Genomic DNA, 26,287 nt, shown 5'->3' on the forward strand with positions numbered 1-26,287 from the left:
GCTAGATCTTATAAAGTATCTGACCAATATTATGTTTTCATTATTTAAAAAGTATAATTCTACTTTCTCTCCCCCCCCCTTAATAGAAACCAGCGTTGTATTTAAATCAGGGATGGGGAAACTTTGGCCCTCCAGATGTTGTTGGACTACTGCTCCCATCACCCCTGACTACTGACTTTGCTGGTTAGGGATGATGGAGTTGTACTGCAACAACACCTGAACACAGAACAGCAGGCTGGGGAAGGGAGAGGCTGATATAGCAGGTCTACTCTAGGATATGTGCAGTGCAATCCTAGGGTGTGACCCCCCTGAGTTTAATGGGGTTTGCTTCCAGGTTAGCAAATATAACATATTTAACAAGCATTTCCCCTTCCCAGGGAGTTCTGGGAATGGTCCTCTTGTGAAGAAGAATAAGGTTCTTTGATAGTGTCCTCTCTCACCAAACTACAATTCCCAGGATTCTTTAAGGAAATAGAAATTAATGAAGTTAGTACAGTAGGGCCCCACTTTTTGGCGGCCCGCTTTTCGGTGTTCCACTAATACAACGGTTTTCAGTTAGAGTAAGGCCCCACTCATACGGTGCTTATTCTGCTTTTACGGCTTTTTCGACATGACGCGCTCAGCAGCTGAGCATCGGGCACCATTTTATTGATGGAGTTCCGCTTTTCGGCGATTTTCGCTTTTCAGCGGGGGTCTGGAATGTAACCTGCCATATGAGTGGGGCTGTACTGTATAAAACTAATATAGGTTGTAGTGTAGTATACCCTGTCGGTGAGCAAGGACATATAGAGGAAAGTTTCTAGGAAAGAGCAACTATGCTGGAAGCTTCCTTGCAGATAACTTAAGAGAAAATGATGATGGAGAAAGGAATTATCTGTACATCCTCTTCTGTGAGTCAGGGCTCTTCTTCCTGAGACCTGTAATGACTTAGACTGATTAACAGTTCTTTACCTGACGACGCTGAAGTTGGTTCCGAGTTCCCAGTTCCTTATTTGCTTGAAAGTTAAAAACACTAAAAAAGAATAAAAGTTGACAAAAGTTGACCCTGCACCAAACAGAAACTATGGGCCAGGTGGGAAACACTGGCACCTCGTAGAGGACACCCTCCCCTTTCCTGGGGTGTAGGATTTGTCCTGGCCCAGAACAGATTGTGGAGATTATTTTTTCTGATTATTTTTTCTGCATAATTTTGTCCATTTTGGTTGTGTATAGATGCCATTATCCATGCCCTGCACCCAGCTGATGCTCTGGGCCACATGGGAAGCACCTGCATAGAGGACACCTTCCCCTTTCCTGGGGTGTATGATTTGTCCTGGCCCAGAGCAGTTACTTATTTTTTATGATTTTATGGCATCATTATGCATATGTTGGATAATGGAACAGAGCAAGGAATTTCAGAAGAAAATCACCCTTTGCTTTATAGATTACAGCAAAGCCTTTGACTGTGTAGATCATGAAAAACTATGGAATGCTTTAAAAGAAATGGGGGGGCCACAGCATCTGATTGTCCTGATGCGCAACCTGTACTCTGGACAAGAGGCTACTGTAAGGACAGAATATGGAGAAAGTGATTGGTTCTCCATCGGAAAGGGTGTGAGACGGATGTATTTTATCACCCTATTTATTTAATCTATACACAGAACATATACGGAAAGCAGGATCGGACAAAGATGAAGGAGGTGTGAAAATTGAAGAGAGAAATATCAATAATTTAAGATATGCAGATAATACCATACTACTAGCTGATACCAGTAATGATTTGAAACGAATGCTGATGAAAGTTCAAGAGGAAAGCACAAAAGCAGGACTACAGCTGAACATCAAAAAGACTAAAGTAATGACAACGGAAGATTTATGTAACTTTACAGTTTACAATGAGGACATTGAACCTGTCAGGATTATCGATACCTTGGCACAGTCATTAACCAAAATGGAGACAATAGTCAAGAAATCAGAAGAAGGCTAAGACTGGGGAGGGCAGCTATGAGAGAACTAGAAAAGGTCCTCAAATGCAAAGATGTATCACTGAACACCAAAGTCTGTATCATTCAGACCATGGTATTCCCTGTCTCTATGTATGGATGTGAAAGTTGGACAGTGAAAAACGCAGATAAGAGAAAAATCAACTCATTTGAAATGTGGTGTTGGAGGAGAGCTTTGCGGATACCATGGACTGTGAAAAAGACAAATAATTGGGTGTTAGAACAAATTAAACCAGAACTATCACTAGAAGCTAGAATGATGAAACTGAGGTTATCATACTTTAGTTTAATGTGGTATGAAGGTGGCCCATTTGAACAAACGAAGCTGGTGAACTCTCTGCGAGCAGCGGTTCAACAAAATCCAACCCAGGAGCTTGCTCCAGGTAGATGCCTTATCAGAAGGACTACATCTCCCAGCGTCCTTTGTACAACAGGTGAGGCATAGGGTGTGGTCTGAGACTGCTGGGACGGGACAGACAGGATCTTGGAAGAAATAGTTTCCTGGGCCTGTGACCGGTATTCTCCTGATAAAACACACAGAAGCCCAAAAGGTTAGTAAGAGGCTGGAGAAGGGCTATTTGCGACTTGTGGGATTGTAAAACGGCTCAGTTTCCCTTATTTTGTAAATATAGAAACTTTTTTTTACACTTTACCATTGTTGTCTCTGATGAGCTGTATCTGTGTTCTGAGTAGGGATTGGCTACAAATGGAGGGATTTACATGGTCCCCGTTGCACCATCGTTCTGATTCTCAATAAACCTCGTGTAGGAAGGTCACAAAACTTATCGGGAGCAGGCAGAGGATTGTTTCCTAGTAAGCAGCACAGTGACCTGTGCCCATGCCTCTTCTCAATGTATCTGTAGAAGTAAAGCCCCTCACATGCTCTGTTGTGTTTGGCCACACCACAGTCTGGTCCTTCCTTGATGGTCCAGGAGAGAAAGGGAATAGAAATCTGCCCAAGATAGCCAAGGTATGCACGCACATAAGGAAGGCAGTGAGCAATTGCCCTTACTCCTTTCCTCATTCTCTCCCAGACGCAAGAGAAGATATGGAGAGAGTGGCAATAGGAGCACCTTGGTCTGCAAGGTCCTAAAACTAGTGCTTCTCCAGGAGTTGTGGGCTGGAATCAGGTAGGTTTTTTTTTTTTTAAATCAACAAAGTCCCTTTTACCAGCTTTGGCTGGTAAGACAGTTGCGGCTGTTTCTGGACTGGGATAGCCTGACCACTGTTGTCCATGCACTGGTAACCTCCAGGTTGGATTACTGTAATGCACTCTATGTGGGGCTGCCCTTGAGGTTGGTCCGGAAGCTGCAGCTGGTGCAAAATGTGGCAGCGAGCCTGCTCACTGGGGCAGGGTATTGCCAACATGTCACCCCACTGCTGAAAGAATTGCACTGGCTGCCCATTAGCTACCAGGCTAAGTTCAAGGTTTTGGTGTATAAAGCCCTATACAGCTTGGGACCAAGATACCTAAAAGATCGTTTTATATACCCATTCAGTCACTACTCTCTGCAGGTGAGGGCCTTCTGCAGATACTGTGTTATCAGGAGGTCCGTTCCGCACAACATAGGAAGCAGACCTTTAATGTAGTGGTACCTACCCTTTGGAATTGCCTCCCTTAAATATTAGACAGATGTCATATCTGTTATTTTTTCAATGCCTACTGAAGATCTTCCTCTTTCCACAAGCCTTTTAAGTAGAGACCTTATCCCAGTCTGTGTCTGTGTTGGAATTGTTTTTTAAGAAGTTTTTAAGGCTTTTTAAAAAATATGTTTTTAAAGATGTTTTGTTTTAATACTTTTTTAAAGATGTTTTGTTTTAATATATTTTAATGTCTGTTTTTATTATGTTTTAGAGTATTTTTGCTTGCCATCCTGGGCTCCTACTGGGAGGAAGGGTGGGATATAAATTTAATAAATAATAATAATAATATAATAATAAATGCGTAATAAAGGCCTGGGAGGGTGGTTAGGGTTAGGGCCTGTTAGGGTGTTAGGGCCAAAGGTTATTCTAGGCAGAGCTTGGAAAAGTTATTTTTTTGAACTACAACTCCCATCAGCCCAATCCAGTGGCCATCCTGGCTGGGGCTGATGGGAGTTGTAGTTCAAAAAAGTAACTTTTTCAAGCTCTGATTCTAGGCAATATGAAGATTTTTGTGTGCTGTTCTTCCTTTTAGAAATTCTAAGACATTCCTGCATAATAAAGCTTCATGTATTTCAACCAAAGTACTGCATTATTTACTTGTAGTAAAATGGCCGTTGCTAAATATAGTTCATAGACCGATTATGATGAAAAACATAATGTAGCTGCACTAATTATATGGACATCTTAGATACAAGAAAGTTCTGAAACCCTTTATTTTCAGTATAGCATGATTTTAAAGTCAATCGTGACTTTCTGTGTTTGGAATGTTTAGTTAGTAGGGGTAGCTGGGCCCCACCTTTCATCTTCCACGTACCCTACTGAAGGCACTTTCAAACAATTAAAAGTATTGCTAGGGTCCTAAGCAAATTTACTATTAAGTAAGTACCAATGGCTTCAGTAAACTTGTTTCCATGTAGCTTGGGATCATAAGTGCCAGTGTAAGAAAATGGAACTGGGAAGTGGGTTGTGGTAAATGTGAAGTTATGCTTCTCCAGTGGTATAGTAGAGGGGTGTGCAGAGGAACACAGCTCCACAACTTTTTTCAGAGCAGGAGAAATGCTGTCTTCTGCTGAATACCAGGATAATTGACAGACTCTCCTTGTTCCGGCAAGTGAATGAGGTGATAACGAGGCTTTCAGTTTGTGATATGTTAGTATAGAGGAAGTTCAAAAATGAGAAATAATCAAGCAAAGGCTAGATACTTCTTTCTGTTTCTTTGATGAGGCTCCTACTTCATGCTAGCAGTTTAAATAATAACGCATTTGCATTTTCAATTAAAAACTAAAGATTGTTTTTCAGTGAGCTAGAGACATTTTCTAAATGTTAATGTGATTTACATATTAAACCTATGCAGTAAGAAGTAAGTATCAGTGAGTTCATTGGCGCTTACTGCCAGGCTATTATGCATAATAATGCAACCATGCTGATCCTAATACTGTAAATTGGTTATTATGCTATGTGCTGCTGCTGCTGCTGCTGCTGTGTATGCATGTGTATAAAATGGATCAATGCAGCTGCCTGCATTTTTGCACTCTCCTTGGGGGAATAGCTATGGAGGCTGTTTTGATGGACTCTGAATCCTTTTGGGCTGTCTTGTTTGGGCTGCCCTATTGTATCAGACTAGCTCATTTGAAAGGGATATCTGTAGAAAGAGTGCACGGAGAAGGGGGAGGGTGGAAGATGAGACTGCAACCTATACTTGGCAGAGATCTTTAGAATACTTTCTTGGCCTTGCAGGCAAGTCTTGGACATGCAGCATTTCTGTTCCCATTGTTTCAGAAGCTGCTGTGTAGGAAGGGCATGAAAGAATGTAGAGGTACATCAGGAAATGTGTCTTTGCCTTCTGCCAGAGGAAAAAATATGCTCTAGACTCTAGATGTAGGCTGTCTCTCACCCTGAAAGCATGGGAGATTCCATGGAGTTAAGAGGTCCTCTGGGTATCCTTACACTGGTAAGTAAGCTGCCTTGTTTGGGGATGGGAATTACCGATTACACTAAGGCTACACCCTCTTCAGTTTTCTTTCTACGTTCCTGTGTGGGTGCTGTCATACTGAACTGGCTGAGAAAAAAGTATCCTTGGAAGAGGCAGGACTCTGTTCTTTTGGGGTCACCATTCTGCTCGCTGCAGGAAGCCAGCTGTGTGCACTGCCCATGTTGACTAGCAGGTGATCAACTCATTTGAAACCCTAATCTGAAATGCAGCAGTGAAAAGGTACCAGAACCATGCTTCTAATGCCTTACGTAAGAGGCATGTGGACACTTCTAGTTTAATGGGTAACAATCCTGGGGCTGCTTTCATTTTTTTTTTAAGAACAAGGTGGTGAACCTGTGGCCCTCCAGCTGTTGGACTCCAACTCCCATCAGCCCCAGCTAGCATGGCCAGAGGTCAAGGATGATGGGAGTTGTAGGCCAGCAACATTGGGAGAGCCAGAGATTCCTCCCCACATGTTCTAGGATTTCTGCATAATGGTTCAGACATGGCCCATCCCCACACTCATCTGACCCACTGTACCTAGGCAGTAAATTTTACTGTAGCCAGGAAACATTGCCTGTGGTAGTTCTTTTCCTGACTATAGCCTCCACAGGTCTTAAGAATTCCTACAGAGAAAGCACACTTCCATATATAAAACAAAGCACAGAGACATGTGCAGATCATCATGTGACAATTGTACACATTTCTGTTTCACCATACAATATATGCACAGTGAAACAGATACATGTTGACATCACACGTAACAATATATGTGTGGGTTTAATGGTTTTTTTCCTATGCAGAACTGTTTCTGTCCCTGAGAATGTGTAGGCATGGATTCAGCCCAACCCATTATGTGTCTGAACTTGCCTGCAGGGTGGGTGAGCAAAACACTGTGAAATTCCTGCTCCTGGGGGCTGGGAGGAGAGGCCTAGTGTATTGTGATTAACCCCTTAACAGCCAGCAGTGGCCATGCCTGGTGTAATTATTCCTCCCCTGTGTGGCTGCCAAGAAGTGATAATAAAGCTGCCACTGAAAATTGTGTTGAATTAGAGCTGGGTACAGCTGCTGCCCAAAATGACCCTGTGCATGCTGTAGTAATGAGACTATGTGTGCCCCATACCAAGCAAAAACATTGCTTCTCTTTGATTCCAGGGAGGAAGAAGGACAATGCCTCTGGTCATTTGCACAGCCAGAGTTCATTTGTACATGCATAAATTTTAACATGCCAGTTGCCTGGCTTTGCAGATGTTAAATAAAAACTGTCCAGGTGGCAAGCCTACTTCAACCCAAAGATAATAGTCCTATAAAAGTGGGAGATGATGGCATAAATCATGGTTGGGGGTGGTTAGTGACAGTTTTCTTGGGATATATAGACACTCTCAACATCAGCCTGAAGGAGCTGGGTATGGCATGCCAAAGCAGGAGAAAGCATTCTAATTCATATGTAGGGGGATGGGGGGGAGAGGGGAAGGCTCACATCCCTGACTGAGCAAAGAAATGCCTTTTGTTCACATCATTTGTGTAACAACTGCCTGCCCCACCCCCATTCTGGTGAGAAGTGAGCGCATAAAGCTTAGTATGATATTCAATGCTAGTCTTAATCAGAGTAAACCCACTGAGGTGAATAGACACACCTGATCTCCTCTGATCTCAGAAGCTAAGCAGGGTCAGGACTGGTTAGTACTTGGATGGGAGACTGTGTGGAAATACCAGGTGCCACAGGCTTAGAGGACGGCAATGGTAAACCACCTCTGAATACCTCTTACCATGAAAACCCTATGAATATATCCAAAAGATTCATAGGGTCGCCATAAGTCATAATTGACTTGAAGGCATATAACAAGACATGACTAACTTAATTTCAGTGGGTCTACTCTGAGTAGGACTTAGTTGAATACAACCCTTGAGCTTTATACAGAGGCTGTGTACACATACATTTAAAGTACACCCCCCCCAATAATCCTGGGAACTATTTTAAGGCTGCTGGGAATTGTAGCTCTGTGAGCTGATCCGGCACTAGTGGGTGGCCAAGTCGGGCACTGGCCGAGGGCCCCTGCGGCTGGGGCTGGGAGGGTGGAGCTCCTGCTCTGCAATCACCACCAGCATTGGGTCATGGGGTGCGACAGGGGGCCTACGGTGGTTTGGTGCCCATGAGCCCACAGCAGTCTGGTGCTGCCCCTGTCTGTGAGAGGTAAACTACAGTTCCTAGGGTTTTTTTTCGGAGGATGCTTTAAATGTATAGTGTGTACTCAGCCAGAGTCTAGATGTTCCACCGGTGCCATTCTACAACAGGAGCCATTGCTGAGGTACTGTACTGGCCTATACATTTCAGGTAAGAAATAGAGAATAGCAGTGGCTTGTTCTAGCAAGCATGAAGCAACTCAGGCAAGGGTTTCCTCAGGCTTGTTCTTCAAGGCAGCTAGGCCAGTGTGGGGCACTGCGCACTGTTAAGTTTCATGTTATCCTTGCAGTATTGCTATCATAGGTTTCAAGTCAGTCAATGTTCTTCCTTTCTGCAAATTCAATAGTTAATTCTGAAATTTCAAAATAAATTGCTTTTAGGGCTACTTTAATGAGAGGCAAAGTGTTTAGTCAAAGGACCCACCTCCATTAGTACTTCCATTTAATTCATGCTTGGGCCAGAAGAGAGAAGTTGATTAACTCTTACGTGTTGTCAAAGAAAAGCCAAAGAGTTCAGGGAGCCACAGCTTGTGTGTCAAGCATTAAAGTTCTAGGAATATTTAGTCTGACCAGAGGCACAGTAAGCTGGTTCCAGCATGTGGAAGGGTGAAATGAAAAGAAGACAAAAAACTTGCCACAGAGGAAAAGTCTAAAATGTTTGATTAAATGCTGAAGTTATTTAATATTACATTTATTATATGCCGAACTCCCCTTTCTCTTTGGATATTTTAAGCTCTAGCTTAAAATATCCAAAGAGAAAGGGGAGTTCGGCATATAATAAATGTAATATAAAATAACTTCAGCATTTAATCAAAACTTCCTAACTGTAAGATGAGTCACTAGAAAAATTTCCCATGTGTTACATTCCCAGAATAAGCATCTGCCACAGATGGCTAGATTTCCTTGGTCTTGCAAGATTATGGGCTACCAATCTGCCTCTTACTGTCCCTTCAGTCATAACCTATATGAAGGCATTTGGAGAGCCAAACAGAGAGGTACTCCTGAGTCAGAAGGCAGAGTTTTGCTAGGGTGGCAAAAAAAAAAAAAAGGCAAGAGGCAAACCACTCAAGTGCTGAAAAATTATGAAGTTGTTATAAACAGTTTGATCCTATATTGTGTTGTGGTGCTGGTCCTCAAGGTTCAGATTACTTCTATCCTCAATAGTCAAAGTAGTCAGGAGCTCCTTGTAAGTGTTGTGAGCTCCTGACTTCTTGGGGTCACTAAGGGATGACTGTCATTTGAACCTGTAGAACCAGCAATGGTAGAACCATCCTGGCTTGGGCGGATGGGAAATAGAGTCCAACAACATCTGGAGGGCCAAGGGTTCCATCACCCTGGCTTAGACCAATCAGGTTATGCTTTCAAAAAGTAAGAACACTACGAAGTTGTTTTCTTCATTCTGCAGTATTGATGTGAAATAACTGGTGTCACCTGTGCAAGGCTCTGAAAAGAGAGGTCCTTCAAAGTAAAAATAAGTTGTGCAGCTCTTGCTGAACTGAGCAGCATAGGATAAGCTACATGGTTTCCTGGATCTGAATGCTAGCTCCATCATCTAGGCAAGCATGCTCAGTTTTTACCTTGTGTAAAACACAGTTCAGGCATCCACTCACTACTTTCCTTTGTTCTCCTCGTGCCCTACCAATAGCTTCAGACCTTTCCTGGAAGCTGCCGTAGGAAAGAGTTTGTTGTGGGTAGAAGTTTCCTGTCAGCCAGGAAGCACCAGCTGCTTTGTTTGCTTGTAGTTCTCAGTGCACTGAAGCGGGTGAAATGTTCATGAGGGAACTATTTTACAGAGTGATGAGGAGCTTCCCCCTCCCTTAAGAATGTAGGGGTTAGGCTCTCCTTTTCCTAAGAAGCCGAGCAGCCTTTGTGGCAAAACTCCTTATCTCCCTGACAACATGTGGTGACAGCTGGTGCTGTTTCATGAAGGCTGAGGCCATCAAAAGAAACTTTACCTCACTTTTCCAGTTTGCAGCCATGTGAGTGGATGCATGAAAGCACCTGCATTTGGGTAAGTACATGAGAAGCACTCCTCTGCCCTTTCATTCAGGAAAATGGATATCTCCCCCTCAGCGGGTGAAGCATAGACAGTCCTAGAATCTGCTGCTGTGTTTGCATTATCTGAGTGATGAAATGCAGAGCTCACTGCACCGTACTGAATTGTTGCCTTTGTCTCAACCTCTGTTTCCTTCCTCTTTGCCGTGTTTTGCTTGCAACTGATCGGGCTGCTATTGCGATAGACGTTTGTCTTCTGTTAAAAGAGTCTTGCAGAGGGAGGTGATGATTGCTTTGCTTTCCTTGCCTTGCGTTCCTTGTGGCAAAAAGGCTTGAAAGTTGGGGCTGGTTCCCTGGTCATGCTTTGCTGCCTGTTGGAGTCATCTGGAGGCCAGATCAGTCACTTTGACCCCAAGACACTTTTTGTAAACTCAGTGTGACAATGCTGAGCCTAGAAGTGAACCACCTTGGCGGAAGTAGTTTCATCTGGTGATGGGCTCACTTTCTTTTTATCCTGCGTTTAGAAACACCATCGGACTGAGAAATGAAGAGGCAAGCAAATCAGTAGGCAAGTGGAGTTGAGAGAACTCAAGATGTCTCACACAGTAGCCTTCATCTTTCCTGCCCCTGAGAGCAGGGAGACTGCCAGGTGAGTGCAACAGTATTTTAAATAATATAAATGAATAAAAATATCCTCAGGCTTCATTAACTCCATGGTGTAAGGGGTATTGAAATAGTTAGGATATTTCCCCATAAGCTAGTGTTATATATGTGGCACCATAGCTTTAAGGAAAGGGTCATAACCCAGTGGCAGAGTATCTGCTTTTCATGCAGAACGTCTCAGGCTTCATTCCTGGCCTGAAACCCTGAAGAGCGACTGTCAGTCAGTGCAGACAGTATTGAGCTACATGGGCCAGTTGTCTGCCTCAGTGTAAGTCAGTGTCCCTATGTTCTCGTGCAAGGTGCCCCAGTCGCTAGTACTGTCTTTCCCTCAAAATGGAGGACTCAAAGAGATATTTCCAGACAATCCAGAAATCTGGTTATACTAGCCTGACAACTGGGAAAGTCTGAAAGAGGACATTTGCTCTCTCTTGTGCACAAAATAGACCCTCAACTGGTTAAGCTACTCCCTTGGTAACTAGGAAGTAGAAATTTGGTACATACGTAGTCCAAGATACCCTGATGACCACAGAAGCCATATAGGGGACTTTCAAACATCTCCCTAGAAAGAAAGATCTTCCTCCTTGATGAAAGGAAGATATTCTCCTTTTTGTTGTTGAACCATGTGGCAATGAATTCCACAGTTTCTCATAATGCGAATAGCAAAGCTTTGGAATGGGAAACCAGGGGTTCATGATTTATGCAGGTCTGGGAGGGACTGAAGTGATACACACAGATTTAATAAATCCTACCTTCAAACTAAAGCACTTCTCAAAATCCTTTCCAGCTCTGGAGTTGTTTGCATTGTATTACCTAAACTGGTGGTACTTTAGTCACTGTCTCTAAGTACAAAGCTCCAATATGCCCATCAGTTACAATCACTTTGCTTCATAAAGATTTTACGCTCCACCTGATCCTGTATGCTCATCTGAAGTGTGGACCCACAGATACTTGTGCTTGTGTTTATGTGTAATCTGGTCAGAAGAACTGATTCTCTTGATTGTACAAAAAGGGAGATCCAAAACCAGTGGCACTTCCGTTTGCTTGTTTTGCACAATAATAGGTGCACAACTACAGTCTCCTTCCTTCTGAAAACCTCATTTTTCATTTTAAAAAATTAGTGCTTGTAGTTGCAAAGAGAGTGAGTGAGCTCAAAAACGTTCATTGGCCAAAGTAAAGGGCTTTTGAGGATTCATAATCTCATCTATAAGTGTTGCTTTAATCACTTGTGGGACCTTGAGGACTTGCCTTGGACTTATTTGGGTTGAAGGAGGAAAATTCTAAGCTCAATTTGAGGAACGGGAACCTGTGAGGTCCTTTTTTGCATCCACTTTGGGCTGCTTCATGTGATACGGTAGAAGTGGGTACATATTAAAAGTCTGAGTGTATAACCACTTTTAATCCAAAACATGTGCAAGAGGCCATGCATCTCTTTTTCACTGCATGCATGGTGCAGAAATAGGTTGCTGGGAGATGTAATTTGCATTTTCTCCCTGATACATATTTCTGAAGTGCGTACATTAAAAAAAAAAAGAACATGCATTCAGGGCCAGTTCTACCATTAGGCAGAGTTAACCAATCACCTCAGGTGGCAAATTGTGTGTGTGTGTGGGGGGGGAGAGCTGCAGCAGCCCTCAGCTATTCCTCTTGAGTACCACCCCACCCAGCCATTCTACTTGGTTGTCATACAGCATCATGGGCCCCTCTTATCTGGCCTGCTGCCTCAGGTGTGGTGGAGGATGCTGTATATTAAACCTGTATGCTGCATTCTAAAGCTGAAGGCCTAGCATAACAACTGTGAAGACTGGTAAGAGACAAAGTGTGGTAGGATCTCTCTACTCTTAGGATCAGTCCCGATATACATCTGACTCCTAGCATTATCTTACATGAGTCTAGTTGGACTTAGAATGCTCTGTTCTTGGGCAATGCTCCAACTGAATAATTCTGTATCCCTGGTTCTCTATTCCCCACAGCCAGGACATAAGTCCGTACAATGAAGGTGCTGTGCATGATTCCTTTCACCAGCTAATCCAGGAGCAGAGCTTGCTGGCCGAACAGGAGCTGGTGGAGATGCAGGAGCTGGCTCCCAGGGGCAGAGGTGAGACAGGCTACATCTTCAGTGCTGAGAACTGCTGGTTAGATATCATCTCTCTGATTGCTGCAGGGAAACAGCTGGAGTGACTTGTATAGCAAAAGTATTTTTTTTTCTTTTCCTCAGAGGCCAATGCAGTTACAGAGCAGGAGAAAGATCTGTGCAAGTCTTTTGATGCAGCTTCCATTTCTCACGTATAAAGCCAGGGTTGGCAGATGTTACTGATTGCAATGCATTATCCCTCCTTTCAGAACATTATTATACAGCCACAAGAGTGGCTGTATACTATAGCCAGCGTGGATTTTTCACATTCCACAATGTTAAATTGAAAATACCCCTCATGCCATTCTGATGCTTCCCATAAGCTCATTTCAAAACAAAACCTTACAAAACTTGCTTGCTTACTGAGTTCAGTGGGATTTATTCCCCTGCAATCATGCTTAGGATAGGTGAAACTGACCACAGGGGAGGGGAGCAGGCAGGAGGGGGAAGAGTAGGGCAGGTTTGATTGCATGTTTTTTTGAGTTCAGTGGGATTTACTCCCATGCAATTATGCTTAGGATAGGTAAAACTGACCGGGGGGGGGAGGAGGAGGAGGAGGAGGGAAGGTGCTGGAGTGGGCAGGGGAGGAAGAAGGGAGGAGGAAGGGAGGGGAGGATAGAAATATTTGTGGGCTATAGGTACATTCTTAAACCGCAAGGTTTTTTGCCTATTAATGAATAGTCTCTAAAGAATAAGAGAACTACAGTTAATCAGAATTCTTTATTTGTTGATTTGGCAACCCTATTTATATGTATATAGTATAAGTAGAATGAGGACAAACTGTCATTTTTCACGTATATTTATTTTGTTTTTTCCCTGCCCTTTCTTCTACAACAACCCAATAAGGTAGGTTAGGCTAAGACATGGGGACAGGTCACCAAATGAGCTCTCCTGACTGAGTGGGTATTTCAAATTGGGTCTCCCTGGCCCTAGCCTGACTCTCTAACCACTGTAGCACACTGCCCTCTCAAAAGCCAGTGAATTTTACCCAAAGTAAAATTCAGTCCCTTCCTTTGACAGATACAATAGAAACAGCATTATCTGTTCCTCAGTTAATATAATATTCTTCCCAAATGCTATGGCTGTACAGGGGAAATGTATAGCTATTCTGAACCCCTGATGAGAGCATCCAAGCAAGCATCTGATTCAAAGGAATCACTGCCGACACTCAAACTGCTAACCCAGGTTGCCATAATAAATTGTATTTCTTGCTACAGCACATCCAAATATAAGGGGTATTTTCCTGGGCAATGGTGCCTGCGTTACTGTGATGGACACCTATTGGATGGTATCTGTAACATCATAACCAAGCACATGGCATGTCCTTCCCCTTTCTGCAAATGTTGTTTTGGATGTCTTATCAATTTCTGATGGCTTCCCCCATCCTCCCCCACTCCCCAAGGCTTTGCTTTACTATGCGTGTACACAAGCAGGCATCTCCTTCACATATGGGAGGGGGCAGATATCTCAGCTTGGTCCCCTTTCATTTCATTTCGATCTAGCTCAACTTGGCTAACACTATAGCACTCAAAGTCAATATTGTTGCAACCATGAGAAAGGCCTGTATATAGAAGGTCCTGAGATGTGTGTATAGAAAAGTGCCCCTATGTAAGTTAAATACATTTGGTTTTTCTTCTGATTACCCAGAAACTTTGGATGGCCCCCAAGTCATTTTACCATACTGCAGCTTTTGGAATTGTGTGCTTTGAGAACTTCCACATATTTTGGCTGTTTCATTACCTTATTATATAACATGCCAGTTATAACTGTGACATTTATTTTTGTATTTAAACAACTTGACATGGTAGATGAATGAAATACTACAAAATTATTGGATGCTGAAGAATGAAATACAAATAACAAAACAGCAAATTCATGAATTCACAAACTAGGATACAAATTTGGCAGTGTACTTGTGAGATTCTCAGATGCGATAAAAATTAGATTGTTTTGCTTTGTTGCTTTTGAATCATTGTGGATGTGTTTCTGAGGCCTCTGGCAAGAATCACTGGAGAAGATTTCCTGTGGGTATTGAGGATTGGGATAGATGACAGAATGTGCCATTTAATGTAATTTAATTATAATAATCTCCCAAGAGCTCTTTGAAATTTCCTTGGGTAATACTACTAAGGTTGTGCAGAACTCAAAAGCTGTAATGACCAAAGAACCCAAGAAACTAGTTTTTTTAAGTCAATGCAAGGATGGGTTTCCCCAGCAGTCCAAAATCTCAGATCATCCCCAAGGAAGTCAACATAATTGCTAGCTGCACCTATTTAGGAATAAGATTTTTTTTTAGCACACTTATTTTGTGCCATCTCTGACAGGTAGTTAATTTCTTCGTCTGCCTAGTAAATAGCCAGCAAAAGTCATATCTTTCCTGTTTGCCCAAATCCTCCAATAATTGTTTACCAAAAAAGTTGTATTTGGTTTTTATGAGCTGATAGAATTTCTGCTCTAGTTTTCCCATCTGTTAAATGGAAACAACAAAATCTACTTCACAAGATTGGTGTGATAATAAACCTTGCTGTTTACAAGGTTCATATTTATATTATAAAAATGGATGTTAAGACCCCCCCTCCTTTAAGAGACATCATTCATAAGATCCAGTTAAATTATACTTCAGAAGAATTGGTGTCCACACCAACACTTTTTCCATATTGCATTTTTGTTTTGTTCCTTGTTGCATCGGAACTAACCTTTGAGCGTTTCATGTACATACACATATTGTGGTTGCAGAATTTTGGACTCAAGGAAGGTCTCTCATTTTTCTGAGCAAGTGCTGCATTTTTACCATTGCGTTGGCACCCATACCTATCCTGATAAATTTGATGCAGTGGGGTGGAGCAGAATTTATGAGAGGCTCATGAAGTACTTGAGTTCCAGCATCATAAAATGGGCAGGCATATAATTTCTACTAGTGGATGAAATTAGTATGATGGTGAATGAGTGCAACAGTGCAAATAATCACCTCTGTTCCAACGCTGACAGGAGGTTAAATAGGACAATAGCTGGGATGGGAGAGATGAGATTTCAGGTGAGATCAGTCATACAAAAGCTTGTGCATTCTCATTTTATGTTTAAGACCATAAGATTAGAATATCTACATACATGTTGAAGATACAATAAAAGGGAATTTTCCAATCTCTGAATAGGATCTAATATGAAGAGATGTACAGTTAAAGAGCCAGAGGTATGGAAAACAAGTCCTGTGAGGAAAGGTTGAAGGAATTGGGTATGCTTAGCCTGCAGAAGAGAAGTCTGAGGGAGAGACATGAGCACATCTGAAATTACCTAAAGGGCTGCCCCAAAGGAAAGACTTGTTCTCTGCTTCCTCAGAAAGAAGGACTAGATCTAACGGGCTTTCAGGCTGCAATCGTAACCCCACTTACCTGGGGGTAAGCCCCATTGAATTCAGTAGAAATTCTGAGTAGATAGGGTTAGGAGTGCACTGCAAGTTGCAAGAGGGTAGATTTTAGTTAAGCATTAGAAAAAACTTCTTAGCAGTGACAATGGAACTAATAAGCCAGAGAAGTGGTGAGCTCTCCCTTGCTCAATGTCTTCAAGCAGAAGCTTAGCAGCCGCCTGCTGAGAATGCTCTGTCTGGCTGTAGATTTCCTACACTGAGCAGGGAGTTAACTAGAGGGCCTACAAGGCACCCTTCAATGCTATGGTCTTATGAAATATTTTATTTATGTATTTATTTATTTATTTGATTTATATCCCGCCCTTCCTCCCAGCAGGAGCCCAAATACCAAAACTGTTTTGTCAATAGAAATTTATCATGACTGGAGTGGGTGTCTGCTGTTTAACATATATGGGGTTGTATCCAACACCTTGTGAGTGGAGTTCCACTCATGCAGTGGGACTTCTCTTTCCCCTTCCTCTCTTCTCCCCGCCCGCCCTCAAAATCTGCTCCAAAGAGTCCAGAGGAAGGGAAAGGTCCATTGCACAAGTGGAAGCCTGCTATGTGAGTGGAGTATTGGATATGACCCACGGACTCCTCACAGAAAATGTGTGTTTCATGTTATGGTTCATTAAATATTTCATGCTGCATGAAACATTCTTAAAGAAATAATATTTGACTGCAGTGAAGTACAGGAATTTATCTTACACTCTGAAAAAAAGACTTCATGTTTGCTTCTCAAAAGTGTTTTCTGAAGTTGCAAACCATTTGAGCCATAGAAGCAGTAGCCTGGGGTTTATCTTCTAGACAAAGAGGTTTTCCTTGTATTGTCCTTGGCTGGCTGTCTCACTCTCATTTGGCCAATTACTGAATTGTCTGTAAATCAGGTGATGTGCCTGGAATCTAGGAAGATTCCTCAACTTCCAGGTAATATGGCAACCCTCATATTTCCATTGTGTCAGTGGTCTTCCAAACAGTGGCATAGACAGACTTCCCTGTTGGAGTCAACAGAGCACTTGCAAAAGGCACAAAGTTCCAGGGAGGAATAAAATCCTGAGGCAGGAAGATTCTTCCTATTCTTATCAGCCAAGAAAGAGGTGGGCTGAATGGCCTCTAGCAGAGAAACCTCAATGATAGTTACTGAATTTGTGGTGGTGTCTGGTGATCCCTGTTCGTCCAAACCTGATTTGGGGAAGAATTGTTCTAATAGTGTTTCCTGTGTGTGGCTTTCGGAGGGGTCGGAGATGTCTTGTTCTATTCCCTTTACTAATTCCACTGTTAGATTACTGCCCTGATTCACAGATCCTTGAACCTAGCAGCAGACTGCATGCCATGTGCGTGATTTCATTCATTCTAGGATCTCTACAGTACATTGTTTTGTTTTCCCCCTCCAGAGAATCTGGCCTATGTAGTTTCTCCTCCTCGTCAGACTGAAGCTTGGGAGGCACCAGGACAGATGTCAGACTTCTCCTCAGCCACTCTGCGCATCCTTGCCAGCATGCCCAGCCGTACCATTGGTGAGTTGGAGTGAGCCTGCAAGGAAGCACCATTTCAAGTATGGTCCCAGTCTAGCCCTTTTCATGAGTTAGACTTCTCTACACTTTGTGCCCTGTCCAGAGACTGAAAGTTTACAACGATAGCAGAACAGGAATCCTCCTTACTGATTTGCCCTCATCTTGTTTCCCATTCCTCTCTTGCCTCCTGTTTTGCTTGTAGGCCATAGCAGAGGAGCCATCCTCTCCCAGTATTATAATCGCACTGCCAGGTTGCGCCGGAAGAGCAGCCGTGCCCCTCTTCAGGAAGTGTCCCGCTCTGCGCGGCCCAGCATCCGGCAGCTTGATCTAGAGCTGGATTCCAGCCGTGAGGAAGAGGAGAGTAAGTCCACTGAGAAGCTGGGAAGGTGCACCCTCTGGCAAAGAATGTACCCACTGTTCAGCTGCCCTAGTTATGAGCATTCCAGAGAAATGATGGTAACCATTCTCTGTGTGTGGTTCACCCATCCCAAAGTCTTCATCACTCAGCTCCACTCCCCAGATATTACCAGAACATTTTAACAATTGGGCATTCTCACCATAGGAGATGGGCCAATATATCTTTCCAGGTAAGTGATGCCCAAAAGACTTGAGGTAGCCAGCTACCATAGCCCTTCGAGACAGCATTATCAGGCTATGGTCCTATCTTACCTGGCAAGGAAATGCATAGGGCCAGCCTCATCGTGAAGTGCCCTGAAACAATTGATTTTCCAGAACTGCAGAATCCAGTGTGTGTGCTTTCTTTGCTTGCTTCCAGCCCCCATTCCTCTATGTCTTTTTTAAAAATGAGATCGAGTTTAAAAGGGGAGTGAGCAAGCAAGTTACCCTTCTGACTTTTTAAAATTGTTTTAGTATTTTCCCAAGTAGCAAACAGTAAAACTGATCATTACAAGACGAAACAAAACAAGCTACTGCACAACATAGACAGTTTTGGCCTCCATTCACATAGTTCTTCATGAAGCTGAGTAAGAGGATCGGCCCGTTGTTATCATAGAAACACAAACATTTATATCAAGGTCTCTTTGCAAAATCACTCCTCCCCTGTAGGAGGCTGAACACCCTAAATGCTGTTGTTTACAAAATACACGAATGGGAACCAATAGGGTCAAAATCATCAGGACCAGCTAATCTCCTTAAAAGTCTATTATTATTGTGTGTCAGTTTTTCAGCCAGTGCAATGCATCAGACTCAAATACCAGCTTTGCAATGATAGGTCAGAGGCATCTTCCAGTACCTGGAAATCTCCATTCTGGCTGCTGTCAACAGGAAAATTGTAAGGTCTTTGTATAGTATCTTGGATGCATATGAAAAAATAGACAACAATGCCAATAAAAGGGGCTTTAGAACCCTTTTGACAACTCCCCCCAATATTTTGCCAAAATGACTGCCACTGGAAATGCCGCTGGACTTACTTCCTCTAGCGGTGACCTCTCAACAGCACTGTGTTTCCCTCCCTAGCCAAACGTAGCCTACTGGTGAAAGAACTCCGGAACCTTCCAGCCAGCCAGCGCATAAACATGCTGCAAGCAATGCCTCTAAGCCTGGCTGAGAAGCGCAAGCTCAGGTCAGTGCCTTTAAGCCATTTCAGCTCTATTAAAATGGACAGGAATATGCAGTATAGGGAACAGACGGGGACTGTGCCTGAACAGCATGGAGGTCTCATAATTCTCTTCAGCATAACAGCTTTTTGCAATTATGTTTAAATCCTTCTGTCTGTCCCTTTGTAGGCAAGATTCAAGCGGGCACTCGGGCACCTTGAGGAGACCCAAGACAACGGCTCCTTTGTCACATTGCAGCCGGCTTAAATATCACATAATCATAGTAAGTCATGACGTCCACCTGCCCTGCGTAGTCCCGGGAAGGCCATTCTGCTTTGGCACCACCACCTTTCCTGAGACAGAGACTCTTGTCTCTGCTTTTGCCCACTGAAGATGCTGCTAAAGGAGGGCATGACTTTACCTCCCCCATTCTAGGTATGGTTCTTTCCCTTTGTTGCCAGGACTGCTTGCCCGAGGCTAAATTATTTTCACACAAATAAGGTAATCCCTCATTTGTCCATACAACAGCTGCACAAGAGCTCCAATAGCAGAACATAATTGTGAAGGGGAAACCAGACTAATAGGCCTCTCTGTGAAGAAGTGTGGCCTCTTGAATCTTCCTTACACAGCTGTGGAACTATCCATTAGGTTTCTTCTAAGAAATTCATGAGGCGTTTAAGGAGTTGGAAGATGAACCAGGGAGGCTTCTGCCCAGTTTGTGCCAGCTATGAAGCTTCTGTTAATTCCCACTGTGCATTAAAATGCTTTAGGAGGTTCTTTCTAAGTTATTACATAGAATACAAAAGCAAGGGACTGCCAGATATTGTGACGAGGATGATGAACAATGTGGAAGGGAGTGGCCCTTAATTCAAGCCAGCTCACTTATAAGAAAGACAAGCATGACAATATTGGTTTAACTAAGTTGGAGGAAATGGAGAAATAGGAAGTACGTCCTTCCTTCTTTGGCTGCCACAGCCTGTCTTGCCAAGAGGCATCACTTCTGCGACACTAAAGGAAGTAAAGTTTGGCCCAAGATGCTCCTCAGCTAAAGTAGAAGCTGCCAGTTCTTCTCTGCATTTTGCACAGGCTGGTGCCCTTTAGCAGCCATTTCTTCTAGTGCAAGATGATGGAGAGCCAGTGTGGTGTAGAGGTTAAAATATTGGACTAGGTCCAAATCCCCACTCAGCCACAAAGCTCACTGGGTGAGCCTGTCTCATAGCTTATCCTCACAATCCCCATCTGAGGTAGGTTAAGATGTGGGTGGCACAGAATCATGTACACTTCAACTCCTTGGAGAAAAGGTGGGATATAAATAAATGTAATAAATAATAAGATGATGGAAGATATATATTTCCTATCTTTGCTACTAGCAAGCTGGGCTTGGGGAAGAGGCAATTCATGTTCTCTTCCCCAAGGCAATTAATATTCTGTTTGGGTGCAGCCACAAGCGAAGCAAATATTTACTCATTTTTTGCCACATGCCTGTGTGCTTGATCATTGTAATTCACATGTCAGAGACTGAGGCAGTTTTACTCAAAGCTAAGGCTGTGATTGCATATTTGACATAATGGAAAGCACTGATTTTTACTCTCCTTCCAAGGCCAATAGGAAAGAATCCAAAGGGGTGGGTGGGTTGACTGGTCCAATGTGGCTCAGGCGCTTGGTGCTCAAATCTACCATCTCTTCAGCCAAAGGGCTTCTCTGATCACATGCTGCTTTCCCTGCAGGGGTTCCGGAATCTTTGGTATAGCCTGTTGTCCCTCCGTCACACTCTCCAGCCCTGGCATTATTCCTTCAAGCAGATCAGCGGTCGCTTTGGGTCCAGCATCCTCTCCTATTTCCTCTTCCTCAAGACTTTGCTCATGTTCAATCTCTTCTTGTTTCTTATCCTGCTGGTCTTCGTGGTGGCCGTGCAGGCTGCTTATCCTTCTGCCACACCCAACAGCGAAGCCTTCACAGGGCTTGAGCCCCTCACTGGAACGGTGAGCATAAATCTGATGTTCTTCTGCTGCCACTAGAATAAAGCAGTGTACTTCTAACAGTGGCATGTGTTGGGGTGACATAAAAACAGGGATGAGGAAACTTTGGCCTCTCAGATTTTCTTGGACTCCAACTCCCATCAGCCCCAGCCATCATGGCCAGTGGTCAGGGATGATGGGACCTGTAATGCAGCAACATCTGGAGGGCCACAGGTCACATCCCTGATATAACAGATACCTTTCTCCCTACTCCAATACCACATCCAAAAGCAACTGCATAGCAAAGATGAAACTCTCCATGAGGAAAGTTTTTTAAAGACTAGACCCAGACTCCTTTACTTATGAGAAGGAATGGGGAGACTGTAGGTCTTAAGTGTTACTGTGTGTGTGTATGTGACACACACTTTTGCTCATGTGTGCACATGCATGCTCACACACCTGTGTGGCCAGAGGAGGTCTGGTTTCAGCCCATAAAACCCACCAGAACGAAACTATTAATTCAAAATATAATGTTATTGTCATGACAAAGTATACTGAGCCTTGTTCACATATGCATATTCATCAGCTCATATCTGTGTGTTTGATAAACATACACATTAAATGTTGAGAGATAGTCTGAAGAAATATGAAAGTTCTTCCATCTGTGATAAGACGATTTACACAAGCAAGTCATTGATGGCTTTGACGGCAACCAAGTGTCAAAGATGCATGATTGAGTCATCCCCATGGTGTTACACCCAGGTTCCTTTTCTTGGGCAAAAGGGTAATGCCTTTTTCTTTCTTTAGCCAGTTTCTCTCTTCTCCCTGCAGGGCTACTTCGCTCACACACTGATGTATTATGGCTACTACAGTAATTTCACACTGAATGACCCTTGTGCATTCAGCTCAAGCAGCACACGTTGCAAGCAGTACAGGCCTGTCTATCTGCCATACAACATGCCACTGGCTTATGTGTTGGTCACCGGAGTCTCCTTCTTTGTGACATGCTTGCTGCTGGTGTACAGGTGAGATCTGCCCTCTGCTCACTTTACATGATGAGGGTCAGGCAGTTCCTTTGCTTTTTCTCTGAGAGAAGACTAGTCATCAGTTCTTCATTTTGACCTTCACCATTTGTTGCCTTTGGTGGTTCCCAAAGTCTTTTCCTCATGGACCACTTGAAAATTGCTGAGGGTCTTGGCGGACCACTTAATTTCTTCCCCACCTGTGGTAGCAATTGTGAAAGATACTGCATGATTTTTTAAATTGTATTTTTATTGCTTCATTTATTATGTATTGTATGTTATTGTATTCCATAGAATTCAAGCTGTGTAACTATATAATATTTCTGTAAGCCGTCACACATGGGGCAGCAGGATGGCAGGCAGGCAAGGGAGTGAGGGAAGCAAGGACGGGAGGGGGAAGGAAATGCCAGGCGGGGAGTAAGTGGGTAGGTGGGCGGTGGGTGGTGAGCAAGCGGGTTGAAGAGGCAGAGCAAGTAGGGGGGCAAGCGAGCGGGCAGCAGCAACAATGCGGGAAGCAGGTAAGCGGTTGAGGTGGGGCAGTGGCAGCAGGTTTTTAAAAAAGATAAAATGAAATGAAACAACCCCACAAGATATGCCCCTTTCATCTGATGAAGAAGTGAATGATTTGGGAGGGGAACAGAACATGCACAATAGTCCGTGAAGGGAAAAGGGTGGGTAGGTGGGATTTGTCCCCAGGATTTGAGGAGGGAGGTGGCAGCATAATCCCACAGAGGGCAGAGTAATACGGAGGGCAGGAGGGGAAGTATTAGATTCCCTCTCTTCTGCAAGGATTTCCTCTTCCACAGGAGATAATCCAGGGGCAGCAAGAGAGGCTGGCTAAGGAGTTGGGAGTAGAAGGGTGGGGTGGTGGCAGCAGCAGCCTGGACAGGTGGGAGGCCCATAAGCTGCTTAAATGGAGGATCAGCAAGTGCCTGGGGGGCCATGTTGGGAGTTGCCTGGGGGAGGGGGCGGTTGTGGGAGTTGCTTAGGGGTGCAAAGTGGGGGCGGTTTTGGGAGGGGTGGGGGGTTTGCTGTGATTTGGAGTATTTGGGGGTGTCAAGGTGGGGTTTGGGGTCTGGGGTTGGTGTGCAAAGTGCACAAGTGCAAAACCCTAGTAAGAAATAAAAGAAGCAATTGAAATACAATTGAAAATCAATATGAATATTTAATGTGATGGATTTGCCATCTTCAGTCACAAATCTACAAACTTGCTGTGAACCACCTGAATGAAACTTGTGGACCACTAGTTTTCTCCAAACCACAGTTTGGGAACCCCTGATTTAGAAACCATCTGGATAGCATCCTCTTTGATTTTGATTTTTTTTTTACTTTTTCTTGAAAACAAAGGTGAACTCAATGGAACTTACTTCCAAGGAGTCGGGCATAGGGCTGTGCTGCACACCTTTTATAATTTCAATATTACACATTGTTTCAAAACCATTTCTAAGACATTTCTAGCAGTAACAAAACAATCAGGAAAGGTTCATAAATACCATTCAAATATCAAACAGAATAACATCGTGCCAGTCTAAATAGTAATATCTTTTTATAAACCTCATTTTCAAAATATCAATATTTGTATAGATACATTTTAACTATAGTATATCTATTCCAGATATATAGAAATCTATTCTAATTTCAATAACTTCTTGATCTCTTTCCCTCCCTTCAAAGAATCCAATCAAGTGTCTAACTGCAAACATAATAAGGCTTAGTTTGCATGTCATGGTAAACTATAGCTTATTGTAAATGCAGAAGCCATTCGCTCTTTATTTCTCCCCTAGTAGAAGAAGGAGCAGCAAACTAGGATCCCTGCCTTAGCAATATGTCCAAACCAGGGATTGTTATTTATTTCACTCCAAACTAGCCATGATTGGTAAACCAAGAACAAACCTTGGTTAGTTTGGAACAAAACAAACCAGGATCCTTGGTTTGGACATAACACTGTGCCAGAGATTGTGGTTTGTTGTTGCCATCGTGCTAGGGGGAAAATGGGAGCAATCTGCATCCATTGTAAATGATTAACTATGGCTTTCTGTGATATGTGGCTGCTGACAATATGTGTCTTAAGGCTTACAGTCTGATGCACATCTATCTGAGAGGAAGCTCCACTGAACATGGTGGGACCTACTGTACTCAGGCACTGCCAGAGTCTTTTTAACCAGATGGTCAACAATCTGGTAACAGAAAGAATGGAAATAATTCTTAAAAATAGAAAAATAGTGAAGGAACTTACTTGGAGGGCTGGTTGAAATAAAGAATTTCTACCACAAGCAATCTTGAGTGACGTTATATCTTCTCTCTCCTCACAGCATGTCTCACTCCTTTGGGGAGAGCTACCGTGTGGGCAGTGCATCAGGGGACTTGGCAGTTAAAGTCTTCTGTGCTTGGGACTACAAGGTGATCCAGAAACGCTCTGCCCGGCTTCAGAGTGAAAACATCTGCACTCAGCTGAAGGCAAGTGCTGAACATGGTAATTCAGGCTAAGAAAATGCCACAGCTTAAGCTTGGTGGGTAAACTGGTCTTCCTGGGAAGGCAGAGGACTCCAGAGATCAAACGTCTGCATCTCCTGCTTCAGTGCAGCAGAAAATAGAAATGAGAAGGTAACAAGGCATTTGGTACCACCCTACTGAAAAGAACTAGTTCAGCATTCTCTATGCCATGGTGGTGATACTACTCCAAACTGTGTCGACTTCTGCTGAGAGATTATAACAATAATAGCTCTAATCTGCTCTTTTGTACAGATAACCTCCTCATGTTGCAGAGCAGATTATAACCACAGCCCTGGTTTCCTTGGAACTCCCAGGCACCTTCTTAGCAAAATTTGTGCTGGCTCCTTTCACATTGGGTATATTACCTGTCCCCCTAAAATGCATCCCTGTCACTGTGCTTTCCTTATCAGCCACATAACTAGGAAGTCACATTGCAGCCCTGTTCTCATGTATCACCCTGATTTTTCTTTTTCAGGAGTGTCTAGCTGAGCAGCGGTCCAGGTCATGTCCCTTAAACCTGTGTAAGAGACTGCAGAGGCTGGCAATCCTGCTAATGGCCTGGACTCTGTCTCTGGGCACTGCTTTGGGGTGTGTCATTGGTGTTCATTACTTCTTTGGATACATTCACGAGGTGAGTGAGCTATAAGATCCCCATATGAGGGCCTACTCCACATGTGGCGACAATCGTTGTTTCCGGTTTGCTGGATCCATGGCAAGGAATCCTTGACCTCCCTTGGGAAAGAGGCTGTTCAGTAGGCTCGTATGACTTTCCCACCCTTGAGTCCCCAGATGTTATTGGACTACAATCCCTATCATCCCCAGCTAGCATGGGGAATGGCCTGGGATGATGGGAGTTGCAGTTCAACAACACCTGATGACCCAAAGCTGTGGAAGGCTGTGGGTAGACAAATTTTCCAAATGTTTCTCCCAAGGAAGGAGGCCTGTTTTTAGTGTAATAAAGAGGCTGATGTTGAAATGATCTCCTGCAGTTTCCTGGTATGACTGTAGTTATTTTAGTGGCTGTTAAGTCATAAAGTAGACCCCTTGATGCTTAACTCCTGTTCCTAGTATTTACAGCTCAGTTTGCATTCAATGTGGAGAAGCAGATGTTGGTAGGAGTGGGGAACTTCCAGCTCCATGTATTTTTTTAAGGGGGTGGCACAAGTAACCCACTAAGCATCACCTCCTCAGGTTCATCATGAGAAGCTCTCGAGAAGCAGCCGCATTGGGAAAGAAGCCCTGCTCCTGGCCCTGCCTCTGCTGGTGTCTTTGATTAACTTGCTCATGCCCTACATGTACAACCTCCTGGCTGCTTGGGAAAAGCAGGAATCTCCCATCCTAGAGGTGTATGTCGCCATTTGCAGGTAACACAGAGCCTGGCAGCTGAAATGGAGGGGAGGAGACATAACGGGCATGTTGCTTCCTTTGCATTTTGTGTTAGCTGCTGCCACTAGAAATGCATGTATTAGACTTGGTCCTCCTTGTCTGAATGTGCTGGTGACCTTCCCTCCCTCTTTACTTTAGCCAACAGAGAAACAAGAGGACTCAATGGTTCCCTTCCCCAAGACTTCCTCAATGCCCTTATTTGTAATAAAAGCTACAGAACATAAGAAGAGTCTGCTGGATCAGGCCAGTGGCCCATCTAGTCCAGCATCTTGTTCTTACAGTGGCCAACCGGTTGCCAATGAGAAGCCCACAAGTAGAGCCTGAATGCAAAGAGCATTCTCTCCTCCTGCGGTTTCTAGCAATTGGTATTTGGAAGCATACCAC

General features: G+C 43.6%; 1 protein-coding gene across 7 annotated transcripts in view; it reads left to right on the forward strand.

Annotated features, from left to right (window-relative positions):
- Nucleotides 1–31: 31 nt before the first annotated feature.
- The window catches only part of TMC6 (transmembrane channel like 6), a 40,118-nt gene continuing 13,862 nt past the window's right edge, over nt 32–26,287 (forward strand). The window contains exons 1-13 of one of the 7 annotated variants that reach the window (XM_061615883.1): nt 32–2,416; nt 3,017–3,112; nt 10,302–10,426; nt 12,411–12,535; nt 17,369–17,491; nt 17,691–17,849; nt 18,965–19,070; nt 19,234–19,327; nt 20,772–21,026; nt 21,834–22,027; nt 24,337–24,481; nt 24,993–25,148; nt 25,709–25,881. In XM_061615883.1, the coding sequence (XP_061471867.1) occupies nt 10,371–10,426; nt 12,411–12,535; nt 17,369–17,491; nt 17,691–17,849; nt 18,965–19,070; nt 19,234–19,327; nt 20,772–21,026; nt 21,834–22,027; nt 24,337–24,481; nt 24,993–25,148; nt 25,709–25,881 (1,586 nt within the window). In that variant the 5' untranslated portion in view covers nt 32–2,416; nt 3,017–3,112; nt 10,302–10,370. The other 6 variants (XM_061615882.1, XM_061615884.1, XM_061615886.1 and 3 more) reach the window with 6 other exon arrangements.

The sequence above is a fragment of the Rhineura floridana genome, chromosome 3 (genome assembly GCF_030035675.1).
Source record: "Rhineura floridana isolate rRhiFlo1 chromosome 3, rRhiFlo1.hap2, whole genome shotgun sequence".
Classification (NCBI taxonomy): domain Eukaryota; kingdom Metazoa; phylum Chordata; class Lepidosauria; order Squamata; family Rhineuridae; genus Rhineura; species Rhineura floridana.